This window comes from Rhinopithecus roxellana, chromosome 16, assembly GCF_007565055.1.
Source record: "Rhinopithecus roxellana isolate Shanxi Qingling chromosome 16, ASM756505v1, whole genome shotgun sequence".
NCBI lineage: Eukaryota > Metazoa > Chordata > Mammalia > Primates > Cercopithecidae > Rhinopithecus > Rhinopithecus roxellana.
The window spans coordinates 87,185,812-87,205,035 of NC_044564.1; the positions used below are offsets into that span (position 1 = coordinate 87,185,812).

The 19,224-nt window shown below is 49.6% G+C and overlaps 1 protein-coding gene across 2 annotated transcripts in view; it reads right to left on the reverse strand.

Annotated features, from left to right (window-relative positions):
* Positions 1 to 17,207: 17,207 nt before the first annotated feature.
* Positions 17,208 to 19,224, reverse strand: part of IARS1 (isoleucyl-tRNA synthetase 1) — a 78,668-nt gene continuing 76,651 nt past the window's right edge. For both annotated transcript variants that reach the window (XM_010375094.2, XM_030919331.1), the window contains exon 34: positions 17,208 to 17,751. In XM_010375094.2, coding sequence (XP_010373396.2) covers positions 17,669 to 17,751 — 83 coding nt within the window. In that variant the 3' untranslated portion in view covers positions 17,208 to 17,668. The remainder of the gene's footprint in view (positions 17,752 to 19,224) is intronic.

The following is a 19,224-nucleotide window of genomic DNA, read 5'->3' on the forward strand; positions in this document are numbered from 1 at the left end:
CAAGAGGCAAATCCCACCAACACATGACTCATTTATTGGGACTTAGCAATTATTCACTGACCAACTTATCCTTTCATGAACCGTCCCATCCATTCTCCCTCCATCTGTCACTAACCTTTCTTCTCCACCCATCATCCCTTCCACTCACTCACCCATTCCTCCATCTACCTATCTTCCCACACATGCCCATTCATCCACTCACTTTCCACACATTTGCCCATCCATCCATCCTTTCATCCATCTCTCCATCGAGCCCTCCATCACTCACCCACCTATCCTGCTCTCCACCTATTGACACATCTATCCACTTCATCCATCCCCCCTCACCAATCCTTCTATCTACACATCTATTCAAACATCCATCTACCAACTCAAATATCATCCATCCATCCATCCATCCATCCATCCATCCATCCACCCATCCCTCCACTTATCCTTCCATCCATGCAGTAACCCATCCTTCTATCAATCCATTATCCATCCATTTATCCATCCATCCATTCATCCATCCATCCACCCATTTACTAACCCAATCACTATCTATTCAGCTATCCTGGTGCTATATTTTACATGCTAATGATATAGATAATTTTTAGTAGAAAGTGACAGATTAAATGAAATAATAAATTTAAAAATATTTTAGATTAAGTGATACGAAGAAAATAAAACAGGAAGATGTGATAGAGGGGGTTGCCTATTTTAGCTCATATGATTAAGTAAAACGGAGAAAAAAAAGCTGAATAGTAAACGCAAATAAGTGATTCATGCAAAGATTAGAACGACAAGCAAGCTAAGAAAAAAAAAAAAAAAAAAAAAAAACCGCAGCCAAAGGCCCGAGATAGAAATAGCCTTGAGATATTCAAGGAGTACCCAGGAGGCCCAAGAGGATGGGGTGTGGTATGTGAAGGCTGCAGTAAAAGATGGGGTATGTAATGGCTGCAGTAAAAAATGAAGAATGAAAAGGGTGCATTGGAAGGTGGGATATGTCATTGACTGCAGCAGGAGATGGGGTATGTGAAGGGTGCAGTTGAGATGGGGGATGTGAAGGGCGCAGTGGGAAGTGGGGGATGTGAACGGCGCAGTGGGAGGTGGGGGATGTGAAGGGCACAGTGGGAGGTGGGGGATGTGAAGGGTGCTGGGATTGCAGGCATGAGCCACCAGGCCTGGCCGGGTGTCTGGATTTCATTCTAGGCACAAATGAGAAGTTACTGTAGAGTATTGAACAGGGAAGTGACATGACTAATATTTAAAGTAACACTCTGACATCCACGTGGAGCCTAAAGTGGGGGCACAGAAGAATGGAAGCTGGCTGACCAGTTCTGAAGCTACAGGCAAGAAATGCTGGTCTATCAGTGTCATGCAGCACAGTGGTACCAGCCCAGGAGTGCCAGTTGGGATATTAAAACAAGTATATGTTGCCTCTACCCTGAAGTCATAACCAGTTGTGTGTGTGAATGCTGGGAGCCAGCCAGCAGATGATCAGGGAAAGCCCCCTCCATCTAGTAGTCAAAGGTCATGGATGCTGGCAGAGCCCCGCTCAGTGAAGACATGTTCTATCAAAAATACATACAGCACCTCTGCTGAGAAATATAACCCTACACATAATTAAACATATGTTCTTCCTTTTTCCCTTAACATCATACCATAAGCATTTCCCTAAACTATAAACACTCCTTTCTTCAATAAACACTCTTGTGTATAAGTCTTTGCCTACATTTCTTTTCTGCCCATCTAACAATGAAAACACACACGACTCTCTCCTCTGTTATTCAGTCATATAACAAGACTGTGAAGTAGGTGAATGGTCCAGGTTAGGATAAGAGCAAAGTGAGGTTTAGAGATGGTCAACAGTTCTACGTCGCAATCATTCTAACGGGATCACGCAGCCTCAGAGTGCAGAGCCACCACGTTTTCTCTCCACTCTTCCCAAGCACTTTCCCAAGCAAGGGACGATCCAAGTGTTTGGTGGTGACCTAGAATGGGCCAGCTCCCAAGCGTGTCTTTGGAGTTCAGTCCAGTCATCTCAGACCCATGACTGGTTAAAACCTTAAAAGAGTGGCTCACACCTGTAATCCCAGCACTTTGGGAGGCCAAGGCGGGCAGATCACCTGAGATCAGGAGTTCAAGACCAGCCTGATCAACATGGAGAAACCCCATCTCTACTAAAAAGACAAAATTAGCCAGGCTTGGTGGTGTATGCCTGTAATGCCAGCTACTCGAGAGACTGAGGCAGGAGAATTGCTTGAACCGGGGAGGAGGAGGTTGCAGTGAGCCGAGATCATGCCACTGTACTCCAGCCTAGGCAACAGAGCGAGACTCCATCTCAATAAATAAATAAATAAATAAATAAATAAATAAATAAATAAAACCTTAAGATGAAGAACCACGAAGACTCAAAGAACCCAGATTCTGGATTCTCAAAAGTTTAAGATTCCCAGACTTTCAGAGCCTGGGACTCAAAGCTACGGGATCACACTTTCAGAACCAGAAGGGCCCCAGCGTGGTGGTCCTCACCTTACCGGTCACGGAAATGAGCCACAGAGGGCCAAGTCCAGTGGCTTCCTCTTTGCCTGGCTAAGCCATCCTTCCTTCTTCCTCTCTGCCTCCCTCTCCCTCCCCTCCCTCATCCTCCCGCCTCTCCCACACCCCCTCACGGTCTTCGGTGAGCATTCCCCAGCCGGTTATCCAACAGGACACGTTACTGGGCAGCTGCATGTCCTGGGATGGGAGGCAGACGGGGACAACGTAGGAAGTGAAGTTCACAGGCAGGTGCAGCTGCAACATGGCAACGTCACTCCCAAAGGGGTGGAGCTTCTCAAAGTCTGGATGGGTGATGATCTGGTGCACAGACATCTTCTGTGTGTGCTGGGTTTGATGATACAGTTGGGTGTTTCCCAACAGAACCTGATAGTTCTCCGGGGCCTGGGATTTGCTGGAGGAGGAAGGGCCCATTTTTACCATCCTCTGGGAGTGCGGGGCAGCACTCTCTTCTTACATCCACATGTAACTGCCCACACACCTCTGGGTCCTTCTCCCCTGACACCATTCCAGGTAGCTTTGTATCCCCCTTTCAGGAGCTCTTCTTTTTTTGAGGCTAATGGATATTCTACTCACAACCTCAGGACATGTGGCCTCCCCTGCACACCCTTGAATCAGAGGAGCAGAGAATCCCAGTGCCAGAAATGTCCTTGGCAGAGTCATCACATCGAGCCCTTTTATTTTACACAAGAGGAGCTCTGGCTTAATTCTGGCTCCAGCCTGACCCTTCTGAAGGGTCAGGGAACCTATGACCCGCTTCCTGGCCTAACCACCTTTCCTGCCCTCCCCAAGGGTGTCTTCCCCACTGTTGTAAGCACTCATAAAGGATTTGTTCAGTGTCCAGATGAGTGCATGAAACTGATGCTCTCCTTGTTCCTGAACACAAGTGATGAAACTTCTGACCTTTGTGACTTTGTTCACATGGGTCAGCCACCAGGAAAGCCCTCGCGACACTCCCCATGCCAAAGCCTCCCCTTCTGGCAAGTGCCTGCAGCTCCTCGTCCTCCCTCAAGACTGCAGCATCTCTCTGGATGCCCCGGCCCCACGTCAGCTCTTCTCACTCACTGTGGGCTTTCTCTCCTGCATCCTGCTTGTTGGAGCTTGTGCCTCGCCTTCCCATAGAGGCACCTTCACTTGGGGTCTTGCCACACCCTGTGCCATAGACGGTCTTGGGTGGTGTGACACACAGGAGATGCTCACAGCGCCCAGTTGGAGTCTCAAAGCCACTAAGTGCCCAAGCTGACTCCATACCTGGACTGTGATGCCTTCCTCTCCCTCTGGGTCCCTCCATGACTGTTGAGAAGCTGGGCACAGAGTCAGGTTCAGGAGGGTCAGAGGAGTTGCACCCCTGACTGTCCACGTCATTCTTCAGGGTCAGGGGGCCCCACTCTTCCCACCCATGCATGCAGTCTGGCACAGCTCCTTCCAGGCATACAGTTTTACAGAAAAAAAGCATTGCCTGGCTGCTGGCTACATGCAGAGTCCCCAGTCCCTGCCTGGAGTCTGACTCACAAGAGCATGGTAGACACTGAAGAGGCGGTCAGCACAGACACTGCCAATGCTCTCAGGCATGTCTGGATTGAACAGACAGACATAGGGGCCAGGGAACTCCCTGCCAGAGTTGAGGATGAAGGATGAGGAGGATCTGGGCAGATGGAGGGACAGTGGGTGGAGAGTGGGGAGGACAGTCCTGGTGGAGGGGACTGCGGGTCAAAGGCAGGCACTGCGTCAGTTTGGTGGCAGCAGACTTGCCCAGAGCAAAGCCCAGAGGAGAAAGGCATAACCCCCCAGCCTGCTAACCCTTGTCCCTTGCATCTTCCTCCCCATCAGCCCCTCTGCTGGGGCCCAGGGAAGGAGGACTCACTTGAGAAAGCAGTGGGCTGTCGACACCAGCCAGCGGGAGTCAATGAGGACAGCTCCACAGAGGTGGGAGCCCCGGTAGAGAAGGCTGGCCCGCCATGGCCACTGACCAGCCGCTGCGTCCCGGCCACCGTAGATCTTCCCCAGCACCTTAGGCTTCCCACACACTGTGGAGACACCCCGGTCCACCTGCTAGAGACACTAGTGGTGCCCATGAATGCCACCCCAGTGAGGCCTCTGCTGTCTTCACAGATGGGAAAACCAAGGCCAAAGAATAGATAACCTGGCCAAAATGACTGAGGGCTACCCCAGCGTCTGCCTTCTATGGCCACTACCAGGACCAGATGAGAGTACAACTGAACAGGCTCTGTGGGAATGAGGGCCCAGGGGTCTGGCAGGCAGGGCAAGGCTGACCCAGGGCGGCCACAGCAGCTCATCCGGACCTGCCAAGGACTGGTGGACTGGAATCCAGCCCTGGGACTTTATTTCCCTCCATCAGAACACCTGTATGCCTACTTTGCAGATCAAAGAACTGAAGGTCTCGGGGGTGTCCAAGTGGCTGTGCCCCCTGCATCTCACCCCAGCACCCCAGGGAGAGAGATTCTCAGGCAGGAGTCTGTTGTGCTGTGTGACTTGGGGAAACTTGCTCCCCCTCTCTGATTCCTGCTTTTTAGAAGGTGAGGGGATGTGGCTGATGTGGACAACCTTGGTTCTGAGACTCACACCTGGGAGGGGGAGCTGTGGACCTGGACCCCTGAGACCCAGCGTCCTCATCCCTGGCCTACGCTTCCAGGCCTCAAGAAGGGGACATGAGACCCCAGGGCCCACCCTACTCCCGGTGCTGCCCAGCAGCAGTCCTGGTGCTGTCTCCCTCCACCCAGCCCCCGCACCAGGCCCTGGTGCCCCGTCCAGTTCCGTGGGCCCCACACTCAGTCCTGGGACCGAGAGCGGGCAGCCTGGCCCACCTTGCTTGATGTCATTTCTGGAGCCACCTGGTTGGGAGGGGAGGGGAGCCAGGCAACGGATTCGGTTGACTTCGGGCTCTGGCACCAGGCCCAGAGCCCCGCCCTCCCCCCCACCGCCTCCGGCCTGCGGTTCCCCCATCTCTCCGTGACGCCCGCCTCTCCTGGACACTCCTCACCCCACCCGGTCTTGCCGAGCCCTCGACCCCTGTCCCCGTGGCCCAGTGGCCCCCTCGAATGCCCCCTGCCCCCTGCCTCCGAGGCCGGCTCGGCCCCACACCCTCTGCTTCAAACGGACCTTGGGCTCTGACTGCGGGCTCCCTGCCCTGCTGCGCCCCCAAGCTCTCGGTGGCCGCCCCGGAGCTCTCTCTGGTCTCCCCCGGAGCCTGCGAGGGGCTGGGGGCGCGGGACTGTGGGGCACGGGCGGCCTCTGGGCTCAGGAGCAGCAGCGGCAGCAGAGACCAGAGCAGGGGCCCTGGCTGGGCTCTGGTCCGCGTTGACCCCACACCCATCGCCTGACGCAAGGACAGAAGGAAGGGGAACGGGAGCCGACCCTGACCCCCGAAACAGGCGGTGACTCCGGGCCCTGACTCCTGGGAAACAGGTCCTGACCTCGCCCTGACCCCAGCCCCAGACTGGCGCTGAACCCAGTCCCTAACCCCGTCCCAAGACAGCCCCTGACCCCGCCCTGACCCGCCCCACGTCCGACCCCTGACACCCAGGAAGCAGTCTTTTGCCAAAGAATTCCTTAGGCAGCGGCAGGTCCCAGAACAAACGAGAGGGTGAAAGCTGCCGGGAGCTTGTCCTTCTCTCCACTACGGAGACCACTCACAGTCTCCAAAATGCATCTCCTTTCTGGGAACTCTTTATCTCGGCACCTTGAAAGCTGTCATCTCTCCTAGTGTTCTGGGCTCCAGTTGCCTTTTCTAGATAGGTGAGGAAGAGGTGGAGAACTGGGGCCAAGACTTGTCAAGAGTTTCCAAGGGCAATTTGGGGAAAAGATGAGAGAAGGACGTGAACATCTGTCCCCAGCTGGCTCATTGACTCACCCCTGTAATCTTAGGGGAAGCCAAGACGGGAGATTCACCTTGCAGCCAGGAGTTCAAGACCAGCCTGGGCAACATAGCAAGACCTCCCCATCTCAACTAAGAAAAAAATAAAATAAAATAAAATAAAATAAAACAAAACAAACAGCTGTCCCTAGGTGGAAGAGGCTTGGTGTTTCTCTTAGGAATACCTGTTTCCATGGAACTGTGGGGACGACACCAATCTCCAGGTCTGAGTTGGCAGCACAGCTCCACTGCACAACCGTGCGGGTTGAGAGTAGTTTCAATGTCCACACTCCTGGAGCCATGCTGCTCAGAAGAAATATTATCTGAGCCACATATGCAACCTTAAATTTTACAGTAACAACATTCAACTAAAAAGAAATAGGTGAAATTGATTTTAATATTTTTTATTTTACCCAATATGTCAAAAAATTATTGTTTCAACATATAATACAGATAAAAATCATCGAGATAGTTCACATTCTGTTTTCCATGGTAAGTCTCCAAAATGTGGTGTGTGTCGTGTTGTTTACTCACAGCACAGCTCAATTTGGCCTCGCGATGTTCAGGTGCACAATCATCGTGTGTGGCCCAGGGCTGCTGTCCTGGACAGCACAGGAAAAGTGAACACAAACTCCCTCCTTGCTCTTCTCCTCCCACACCTGCTAGCCTGTAAGAGGAGAAAGCAGCCCTTCCTGGGTTCAGTGTGGTAGTTCATGGTGGCTGAGACGGGCCAGAATCCCAGGGCTGCTCTGAGGGAAGGAGCTCAGTCTGGACTCTGGCCTCCTCTCTTGAAGAAATGGAGATGTGATCGGGCGTGGTGGCTCACGCCTGTAATCCCAGCACTTTGGGAGGCTGAGGTGGGTGGATCACGAGATCAGGAGTTCAAGACCAACCTGGCCAAGATGGTGAAACCCTGTTTATACTAAAAATACAAAAATTAGCCTGGTGTGGTGGTGGGTGCCTGTAATACCAGCTAATTGGGAGGCTGAGGCAGAAGAATGGCGTGAACCTGGGAGGTGGAGCTTGCAGTGAGCCCAGATCACGCCACTGCACTCTAGCCTGGGGGAGAGAGCGAGACTCCATCTCAAAAAAATAAAAAATAAAAATATTAAAAAAAAGACTGTTAGGGGAGCCAGAGATCACCTCTAGCCCCCCTTTTAGTTCTCAGTGGGCTCTTCATCTGGATCTAGAAACCAAATTGACACCAGGCAGATTGGTTTTTTTTTATATGTAACAAATCATTTTTATTTCTTTTAACCTATTATTTATTCATTTATTTAGAGACAGGGTCTCTGTTGCCTGGGCTGGCATGCAGTGGTGCGATCACAGCTCACTGCAGCTTTGATCTCCTGGGCTCAAGCGGTCCCCCCACCTCAACCTCCTGAATAGCTGGGACTACAAGTACATACCACGCCCATCTAATTTTTTTCATTTTTTGTAGAGATGGGGTCCCACTGTGTTGCCCAGGTTGGTCTCGAACCCCTAAGGTTCAAGTAAGCCTCCTGTCTTGGCCTCCCACAATGTTGGGATTACAGACATGAGCCACTGCCCATCCTGACAGCCGGTAGATTAACAAAAGAAAAGTATACAAATTTCATGAGTTTTACATGAACATGAGGATCTTTACAAGAGAGTGAAGTCTGAAGAATTGGCCAAAGCAAGATGCTTTTATACTTTTTAGATAAAGAGCGATAAATTTAAGAAAAAACGACAGGACACAGATAATCTGGCAACAGGCAGTAAATTTCCCAGGGGAGTCACTAGGAGGTATGGGGGGTGTCAAACTAGTGGAAGACAGGGGTTATTCATTAAGTACATGTATTTAGGTCCATTGCAGCCTCCAATTCCCAGTCTCTGGGGATAGGGCTCTTTCTTCACCCTGGTATGGTGAGGGTGCCCCTTCCAGAGGAAGCTTTATGGCTTGTTTCGTTAAAAAGAGACATGTCAGCTCGCCCTTTCTGAAACTACAGTTTCTCCAATATTATCAACTCAAAATAATCCATACACCAATCTGACATATTTGGGATGCCATGTCCTTCACACCTTCATTTCCTTGGCTTGGAACTTCACTAGACGTTTTCGAACATGAAAATCTGAGTTGGTAGCTGTGGAAAGAAGAGTTGAGTTAGTAGCTCTATCACGAGGGATCTGAAAAGGGAGAGAAGAGCATCGATTAGGGGAATGGACAGACAGAAGAGAACAATCAAAGCACAGTTTCCACACCGCAGCAAGCCAGCCTCCCCGTGCTGGGAGCAGGTTTGTCCAAGAAAATGTGTTAGCCTCACCTATTTCATGAAAAACGTTCGTCTTGTCTTTTAAGACATGTCGATTAGACTCTATATGTCCAGAACAGTTTACATGAAGTCAGTATATTTTCTTTTCATTCTTATTTATTTATTTATTTATTTATTTGAGACAGGGTCTTGCTCTGCCACCCAGGCTGGAATACAGTGGCATGCTCATGGCTCACTGCAGCCTTGACCTCCAGGGCTCAAATAATCTTCCCATCTCAGCCTCCCTAGTAACTGGAACTACAGGTGCATGCATGCCACCACGCCTGGCTAATTTTTGTATTTTCTGTGGGGATGGGGTCTCACTATGTTACCCAGGCTGGCCTCAAAATCCCAGGCTTCACCAATACTCCTGCCTCAGCCTCCCGAAGTGCTAGGATTACAAGGATTAGAAGCACGAGCCGCCACGCCTGGCCAGCCTCTCAATATTGAGTAGAACTCTGCCCCATTGGTGATCAGGTGACCACCCAGGTCCTGGAGCCTGACCATTCCTGCCTCCTTGTATGAACAAGGGTAGTGGTTGGCCTCTCTGCTTCTGCAGCCCCTTGCTGAGGCAGCTGGTTGCTCTTAGAGCTAGCTAAGGTCACCAACTTGGTTTTGTGGGACATGCACAAGCCCCAGGTAGCCATGCGCTGCTCTGAGAGGGCTCACCCGCTCACCCTACCTTGGGCCAGACTCCGTCACTGGCCAGGGCCACAGCAGTCTTGGTTTCCTCCAAGGTCATGGCTGGAGTGCCCATGACACCCCTGGTGTCTCTATCCCACGGGGGCTTCATTTGATGCTGGGCTGGACACCTCTGGATTTCAGGCTTGGGGCATTTGAGGTGGCTCTGTCCCATAGGAGGTCAGCATGAGGGCATAGGACATGCTGCTGGCTGGCCAGAGCTATGAGGATGACATACACACCCTCCCCTCCAGAGGCCTCCAAGTATCCAGCTTCCCTGTGGATGCTGGTTTCAGCTGGCTGATAGGCTGTCTGGGGCTTCCAGGCAGCTTGCAGGGTAGGCTGCTGTCCTGGCTCCTCCCAGACCATGGAATTGCATTGCAGTAACTAACCATCAAACAATGAGTGGTTTGTCTTGGGCTGGAGACAGGCTGGCCAGACCCTGAGCCCCTAGGGCCCCCAGAGAAAGGCCTGTGGCCCCAGGCTCTTTGGAGACCCCCTGGTGCCACTGAGGGCCTCAGCCATGGGGACAGCCCAGCCAGGTGAGGGTCGGGCAGGACCAGGCTCCTGTTTTCGTGGGACTACCTTTATGGGCTGCTGGGCCAAGGAAAGCCAGCCCATGCCCTCTGGGGAGGGTCTCCAGGCTGGGGGAGGCCAGCAGAGGCCTGGGGGCCAGGACACTCGCTCCAGGCCAAGGGCCATCCTGGGGACTCTTCAGGTTTCCCTGAAAGGAAAGGAGGCTCGGTCAGCTTCTCCACCCAGCCTATCTGACCCTCGCAGGGATGGGCCCCATGGACCTGATCCCTGGAGTCCTTGAGGTCCCTGCATGGCCCTCCTGAGTGACACTGAGGACACCACTGCGGGCCCTGATCCCAGAGTGAAGGGTGTGTGCCATCCGGGGATGGGAGCTGTCGGGGCATCTCAGGCTGCTCCTGGGACGGCCCCATGGGGTTCAGGTGGCTCGGTCTCCCTGATTCACACCCTTGCCCTCACCTCTGCTTCAGCCCTGATTCAGGGCAGGTGGGAGAGGCCTTAACTGTCATCCAACCCACTTGCCACCTAACCTGGGGCCTGTCTCCACCGTGGGTAAGATGCCCCTAGGGCACTGGGCTCCCCCTGTCCTTTGGAGCCCCCTCTGCCCTCTGTCCTTTCCAAGCCAGGCCTGGACTGTTCCCACACTCAGTGGAACCCTCACTTCTGCCCCTTGGCCCACGGTCCCACCTCTGCCCTTTCCCTGAATCCTGCCTGGCTCTGAACACTGGTTCTCTCTACTCTCTGGCTCAGGGCTTGTCCTGACCCCCTTGGAGGGGTGCTCAGGAGTGAGGGGTCCCTGTTGCTCTCTGGGGGGCTGCTGCAGCTCCTGGATGGGTCTGAAGGCTCCTGTGCCCTTCAGGTGGCCCTCAAGGGTGTGGAGGAGGGGCTCAGTGGTGTCCGGCCTACATCCCCCATCTCCTCTTCCAGGCATATCCAGTAACCTCTTGGTCAGCACCTGGCCAGAGGCCGAGCCAGCCTGGTTTGCAGAAGCTTCTTGGAGTACAGAAGGAGGAGGAGAGGAGGAGGAAGGCCTAGGAAGCAGGGCTGGGGGTACCCCAGGCACTCCCCACTGTTTTCTGCTCCAGATGGTGAAGCAGGAGGGCACCTCAGGCTGGAGCCCCCTCGGGGCGGGTTGCACTTTATTCTTTGAAGCTGTACCAGGGAGGCCTGTGGGTGCCTCGGCACCACATCGTCCTTCCGGGCCTAGGCCTGGTATAGCATGTTCTATAGAAATCCATCCAAGGACAGCCTCAGGAGGTGTTCTAGGCATGGGGGTGGGCATCAGGCCGGGAAGGGCCCTTTGGGAGGGGTCAGTGCCCAAACCCTGCTCCCTCCCCAGTGCTTTGCACTGAGCAGCTGCTGGATCACCTGCCCTTGGGGGTACAGTTGTGCACAGGAAGCCACAACTGGTGTGAAGCCTGGCCAGGGAAGCACCCACCATATTCCTTTTATCTGTGTTGTGTCAGTGGTGAGCCTGGTGTCTGGGAGGATGCCCTGCCCAGCCCACCACATGAGGCAGGGACAGAAGGCACTATAGTTTTAAGTTGCCATCACTGGGCCAGTGTAGCCATCACCTGGCCCAGCTGTGAAGCCCCATGGGCAGCTGTCCATCTACAGTGTCTGGCAGGTTTTTGCTGGTCAGCAGCTGAGCCAGTGCCAAGAAGGCCTATTTCTCCTTGGGGAACATCAGCAGGACAACAGCGACCTGGCTCACACCCTGGCAGTAGCCCATCTCCTGCAAGAGTCAAAGTCACTCTGCTAGAACCTCACCTGGCAGGGCAGACGTCACCTGGGAGGACAGACTTCACTTGAGAGATCTGAGGTCACCTGGGAGGCCTAAGGTCACTTGAGAGGCCCCCACCTCAGGCCTTGCAGGATTTGACACCAGGCACCCTTCTCCTGACAGAATAGGCCCAAAGCACACAAAATAAAGCCTGCTGCCTAGAAAAGAGACAAAAGAATGTTGTGTTTGTTTTGTGCTAATGCTGTTTAATTTTGTAGCAAACCCTGACAGTGCAATCGAGGCCCTACTGTCTGCCAAGTGAGTAGTGAGGTCTTCAGGGTACCTCAGTTTCTACATTATTAGGGTAAAATCTACATACAGTGAAATGCAAGTGTCCCAGGTATACGTTTGATGAGTTTTTATTTCCATCCTGGTTGATTTTTTTAGTTTGTACACACGCAAGTTCAATCTCAGGATCTGAGTCAACTTGTAGAGTCTCCCGTCTACCACTCCAGCAACATAAGGAGCAGTTCCTACATCCTCAGGGTCTCCCATGCATCCCCTTTGAAGCCAACCTCTCCCCACTCCATCAGCTCCTGGCAACCACTGATCTGTTCTCCATCCCTATGGTTTGGCGTTGTCCAAGATCTTCTATGAATGGAATCATATCACATGTGCCTTTTGGATCTGGCTTCTTTCACTTAGCAAAATGCATCTAAAATTCATCCATGTGGCTGGGTGCAGTGGCTCACGCCTGTAATCCCAGCACTTTGGGAGGTCGAGGCGTGCGTATCACCTGAGGTCAGGAGTTCGAGACCAGCCTAACCAACACAGGGAAACCCCATCTCTACTAAAAACATAAAAATTAGCTGGGCTTGGTGGTACATGCCTGTCATCCCAGCTACTCAGGAGGCTGAGGCAGGAGAATCGATTGAACCTGGGAGGCAGAGGTTGCAGTGAGCCAAGATCACGCCATTGCACTCCAGCATGGGCAACAGAGCAAGACTCCATCTCAAAAAAAAAAAAAAAGATTCATCCATGTTACTGCATGATCAATAGCTTGTTCCTTTTATCACTAAATTGAATTCTGTTTTATGGGTGTACCACAGTTTGTCCATTCCCCTGTTGATCATTTTGGCTGCTTCCCGTTTTTAATGACTAGGAACAAAGCAGTGAATGATGCATGCAGGTTTTATGTGGATATACTTTTCAAATTAGTTGGGTAAATACCTATGAGTGCTTTGGGGTTCCATGGTAGGTGTATATTTAGCTTTCTAAGAAACTGCCAAACTTTCTTCCAGAGACTGTATCATTTTGCATTCCCCCAGTAGTGAATGAAAGTCATTGTTGCTCCACATTCCCCCAGGCCCTGCCCTTTCCCTCCAGGCATCTGTGAAACGCACCGTGCACACCCAGCTGCTCTGGCCAGGCCGCCAGTCTCACCTCAGCACAGTTACCTGCTTATCACTCTGGCTACAGCTCAGTGGCTCTTTCCCCCCTGGCCCTCTGTCCCCACCCCCTTCACTGTTCACTGGGTGATATGGTTTGGCTGAGACTGGATAATTTAATTTCATCTTGAATTGTAATCCCCATAGTCCCCACGTGTTGAGGGTGGGCCCTGGTGAGAGGTGATTGGATTGTGGGAGTGGTGTCCCCCATGCCTGCTGCCATGTAAGATGTGCCTGCTTCCCCTTCCACCATGATAGTAAGTTTCCTGAGGCTTCCCCAGCCATGCAGAACTGCGTCAATTAAACCTCTTTCCTTTATAAATTACTCAGTCTCAGGTGGCAACTTTATAGCAGAGTGAAAATGGACTAATATACTAGGCCAGCTCCTTGTCTCTCTGTAGATCTGGGCTTGCATGTGAGTACCTAGGAGTCCCTTCTCCTCACACTCTCTCAGTTTTTTGTGGGTTGTTGTTGCTTTTGTTGTTTTTGAAACAGGGTTTCATTCCATCACCCAGGCTGGAGTCCAGAAATGCGATCACCGCTCACTGCAGCCTCAACCTTCCAGGGTTAGGCAATCCTCCTGCCTCAGCCTCCCAAGTAGCTGGGATTCTACAAGTGCATGCCACCATGCCCAGCTAATTTTGTGTGTATGTGTATTTTTGTAGAGATGGGTTTTACCATGTTACCCAGGCTGGTCTCGAACTCCTGGGCTCAAGTGATCCTCTTACCTTGGCCTCCCAAATGTGGAGTCTTAATTAGGGAAAAGGAGTCAGGCTGGTGGGACCAAAGCAAAGCAAAGAGATAAAGCAGATAAGCTGTAAATATGCCTTTCTTCATGGTTCAGGACACACAAACAAAGAGAGAAAGCAGAAGAATTACAGGTCTGTTTTTCTTTATGGCCCAGGACATACAGACCTCCTGAACAAGCAACATACATAACTCTCAAACTTCTGCTTAGCACCACATGCCTCAATTTATCAAACATCCTGGCTGACAGAAGAGTACAAGTTTGCAAGTTAGTTCCCAAGTTCCAGTCTATAAAATCCTCAGCAAGCATTTGTCTCCTGGCAGTCAGCTTCTCTCTTGCACGCTGCCTGTTGCCTTATCACAACGTATTTTCCTACTTTCTTTAATGCATCTGCCTTTCTCTACCTACAGCTGTCTTGGTAGTGTCTTTTACCTCCACGCCACCAGCCCAGATAGTCATTGCTCCCCGGTGACACTTGGGTGGCCTATACGGGGACTCTCTCTCCTATTGGAAAACTCTCTTCCCTCTCTCTTTTCATTTCCCAACTCAGGACCCTTAGTGGACAAAGTCTAAGCACAGAGGCAATTCCAGGTCTCTGGTCGGAGTGACACTCCAGGGAGACTGAAAGGTGTCTACGCAGAAGCATCTAACCACCACTGCCCACTCAGGTGACAGACCCGTTTTTTTTTTTTTTTTTTGGCAGTCTTTCAGAGGCGGGCTTCTAGTCTCTCTCTGGCAACCGACAGTAACTGGCTGGGGCTATTCAATACCCAGCGTTCCCTGAAAGCCAAAGAGTGAACAGGGCTAGCGACACCACCCGTAAGAAAGGCTCTCTCCTATCCATTCTGGCTAAAAGTCCCTAACCACTATGTGTGACATGACTGACAGCAGAATAGATTTTTAAATCAACTTTCTTAAAGTATAATTTATATACTATGAAATTCATGTATTATACTGTAGAGTTCAATGAGATTTGACGTTAGTATGTGCCAATGTAACCATCACTACAATCCAGGTATATAATATTTCCACCACTTGAGAAGGTTCCCTTGTGCTTTCTCCAGTCCATCATGGCCCACTCCAACCTCACCATCCACTGGAAGAAAAAAAAAAAAAAAAGGAAGGAAGGAAAGAAAAAAACAGAAATATGGTCCCAGAGAAGTATTGATCTGCTTTAGACGTCTTTTTTTTTTTTTTTGGGCTGGGGGACAGAGTTTCACTCTGTCGCCCAGGCTGGAGTGCAGTGGCGTGTTCTCAGCTCACTGCAACCTTTGCCGCCTGGGTTCAAGTGATTCTCCTGCCTCAGCCTCCCGAGCAGCTGGGATTACAGGTGTGAGCCACCATGCCCGACCTAAATGTCTTTTTTGGATTTTCATACAAGTTGAATAGTAAGATAAGTATATTTTGGGATCTGACTTCTCTTAGCATAATGTTTTAGAGATTCATCCATGTTGATAAGCAATAATAATTATTCTTTTTCCCCTCTGAGTAGTAGTACATTGTAGAGATGTAACTCAATTTATTGACCTGTTCAGACATTTAGATAGCTTTAAATTCTTTACTGTTATGAATAAAGCTGCTAGGAGCATTCCTATGTAAGCTTTTATATGGACATATGCTTTCATTTTTTTTTCCCCAGTAACAACCTAGGAGTGTAATTTCTAGGCTGTTTGGTAAATATATATTTGATTTATAAGAAATTGCCAGCTGGGCATGGTAGCTCACACCTGTAATCCCAGTACTTTGGGAAGGCAAGTTGAGAGGACTGCTTGAGGCCAGGAGTTTGAGACCAGCCTAGGCAACATAGTGAGACCCTATCTCTACAAAAAAAAAAAAAAAAAAAAGTGTTTTAATTAGCTGGGCATGATGGTGCATACCTGTAGTCCTAGCTACTCAGGACGCTGAGGCAGGGGGATTACTTGAGCCCAGGAGTTTGAGGTTATAGTTAGCTATGATTGCACTACTGCACTCTAGCCTGGGTGACAAAGTGAGACTCTGGGGTACAACACATCAGAAATACCAACGTGATTCAGGGTGGAGGTTTTGGGTCATGCACTATCAGCTGACCTAGAGACTGTGATTAACCACATGGACAATCAATCATGGATATGTAAAGCAGCTTCAATAAAAACTCTGGGTTCCAAGGCTTGGGTGAACTTCCCTAGCTGGCAATACTCTGTGCATACTGTCACACATTGATGCCAGTAGAGTAATGCTTTCTGACTTCAGAGAGACAGGACAACAGCTGTGTTTGGTACTTCTCCCGGGCTCTGCCCTCTCCTCTTCCTTTGGCTGATTTTGATCTTTAACATTTCCGTCATTAACTGTAACCATGAATACAAAGCTTTCACTGAGTTCTGTGAGTTCTTCTAGCAAATTATCTAACCTGAGGGTTGGTTTTAGGAATCCTCCAGGCTTACAAGTAATCGCCTTCCATTCACTCTGACTTCTACCAACCAGTCCCTTTTTACCTTCCAGATGCCAACTGTGGCGGGGTGGAGTGGGGGGTGGGAATAAAGAGAGTTGCTTAGCAACATGGAAATGGGAGAAGCCATAAGGCTTCCCAGTGTTGATGCCATCTTCCCTATTTCTGGGCCTCTTCCACCTTTCATCCCAGAGGTAACTGGTGCTGTGAATTCTGAAATGTAAGTAAGTTTATTAGTTTCTCCATTGATTTAGAATTGGGGTTTCCTGGGTCTACCAAGTTAGTTAACACCATGTATCTGCTTTCCAACTCCCCAAATTCTGGTTGTTTCCTCTATTTTCTCCAACTTGTGGGTTTTTGTGTGAATGCATCTGTTGTAGCAGCCATAGGGATGTATCATTCAGATCTCTCTTCAAAGTTATCTGATGTGAGGAGTGTAGTTGGTACTTTCAGATCCATCAAGGCATTTCTGCAAAGGCCACGCTCCCCTTGGTCTCCTCCCAGACACTGACTTGAGGAAGTCAGAGGAACAAAGCCAGGCTATTTCTGCCCAATTCTGAACTCTACTAAAAGGAATCCTTGCCTGGGAACTCTCCATTGGCCTGACCGACTTTGTCTTAGAGTTGTGCTGCAGTCTGAGTTTCTGCTAATCAATCTTCGTTTTCTCTTGTTACAGGTGTCAGACCCACACTGGAGTCTGACGGCTCTCTCGACCTACGCCTGCTCCATCTCTGGTTTATCCTCCAGTTGTGTTTCCTCTAATAAATTCTTGCACATCTAACTTTGTCAAGTCATCTGCTTCTTTGGGGACTCGAATTATCACCCAGAATTTTGGGAAGAAGTTTTATTAGATATCTAGTCCACTGTCTTAATACAGAAACCACCGTGAAGCTTTTATTTTCTTCAAAGATTACACATTTCAAGTTTCATCTATCTGTGGGAGAATGAATTACTTTCAACACATTTATATCTGAGTTTGTTTATTGTTCTGATTTACTGAAACTTAAAATATTCCATCAAATTATCCAGGAAAATCCAGGTGGCAGAAATATATATGTCCATTTCATCAAGAGATCTCAAATAAATTTTAAAAGGCCAGAAAATGATATATATACTATGCCATTTAAATCACTTCTACCTTCTATACTGAAGAACTCAAGTACAGAAATAAACTGTGGTGCTGAGGTAACACTGTAACCTGCTCCCAACATGACTGCATAGGTGTCTAAGGTTAAGTGTGAAGATTACTGTGAGGTCTCAAGTTACTTAACTAACCAATCCCATTTGTATTTCAATCCAAGCAGCATATTTTACATGCACCTGAAGGAAACATCTTCAGTGTGTTCATGTGTCTATGTGCACGTATGTGCGGGGGATGGGTGTAATCAGGGAAAGGCTGACTGAACAACATTGATAAGTGCATGCTAGAAGTCTGCTGTTGTTGGTAATACAGAAACATACACAGTCTTCATATTCAAAGTCTTCACGGGGATGTCTTCTGTAATTTCTAGAATGGAAAGAAAAAGTTGAAAAAAAAAATCACTATTTTACCTATTGGGGGTATTTAAAAAAATGTTAACTGCTGTGTAGTAAGGAATTTGGCCTTAAACTAAGAGTTCTGCCCTTTGCCCCAGCTCCTGAGTGGAACCTCCAAATCCTTGGAATTTCTTAGTAGGAGTCTTTGTTTCTCATGGTGGGCACGTTCACCAAACCTGACAGTTGTTGCTAATGAGGTGATTCAGGGTAGTGCTGGCCACGACAGAAAGACCAAGTATACGATTTAGGAGAGGGACTTTGGGTCGCATGGTATTATCAGCTGAGAAAGACAGCAATCATGTCTACAGAATGAAACCTCGACAGAAACTTACACCAAGGCTCAAGTGAGCTTCCCTGGTTGGTAATACAGTCTCTGTGTTGTCAGATGTGAGGGATGGGAGAAAGAAACATTATCCACGACTCCAGGGGTATCTCTCTCTTTCTCTCTCTCTCACTGGTTCTCATGTGTACCCTTTCCCTACCCTAATTCAAACCATGAGTGTAATACCTTTCAGTGAGTCTGAGTCCTCCTGGCAGGTTACTGAACCTGAGAGTGGTTTAGGAAAATCCCTGGAACTTGCAGTTGGTGCCAGCAGTGATGGGGGTCTGACGCGGATCCTTTACTGAGTTCATAGAACCCTAACTCTGTGCAGGTGGAGTTAGATTTTGGACAGACTCCTGGAGCCTTCTGGAGGACTATCCCATCACTTCACAGTTTGGCTAACTCTGGGTACTGCCAAGATGGTTATTTTTCTTCATAAACAGATACTTCCTATGTCTACAAAAAAAGCCCAGAAGCTGTGCCAACTCAGTATCCCAGATATGTGGTTTCAAAATATGATTTTCTATAATTTGAAGAACAGCTATTTTCTATGTCTGGAGAAGTTAAGAGGACATAATAAGCCTAGGACATGTTTGCTATGTGAGAAAGCAAGAATTTATCAAAGACAAAGGATCATGTTAAAGAATACAGGATCCAATATGGCCAATAAGGAAAACTCTGAACATCCAAAAATATAACCCAAATGCAATTGATTAAAACGCAGTGAATATACCACTCAAAAAGAAAACAAAGAAAAAAGAGGCCGGGCGCGGTGGCTCAAGCCTGTAATCCCAGCACTTTGGGAGGCCGAGACGGGTGGATCACGAGGTCAGGAGATCGAGACCATCCTGGCTAACACGGTGAAACCCCCGTCTCTACTAAAAATACAAAAAAACTAGCCGGGCGAGGTGGCGGGCGCCTGTAGTCCCAGCTACTCGGGAGGCTGAGGCAGGAGAATGGCGTGAACCCGGGAGGCGGAGCTTGCAGTGAGCTGAGATCCGGCCACTGCACTCCAGCCCAGGCGACAGAGCGAGACTCCGTCTCAAAAAAAAAAAAAAAAAAAGAAAAAAAGAAAAAAGAAAATTTAAAGTTATCTGCCTACTGTGGAGCATTTTGCTTCTA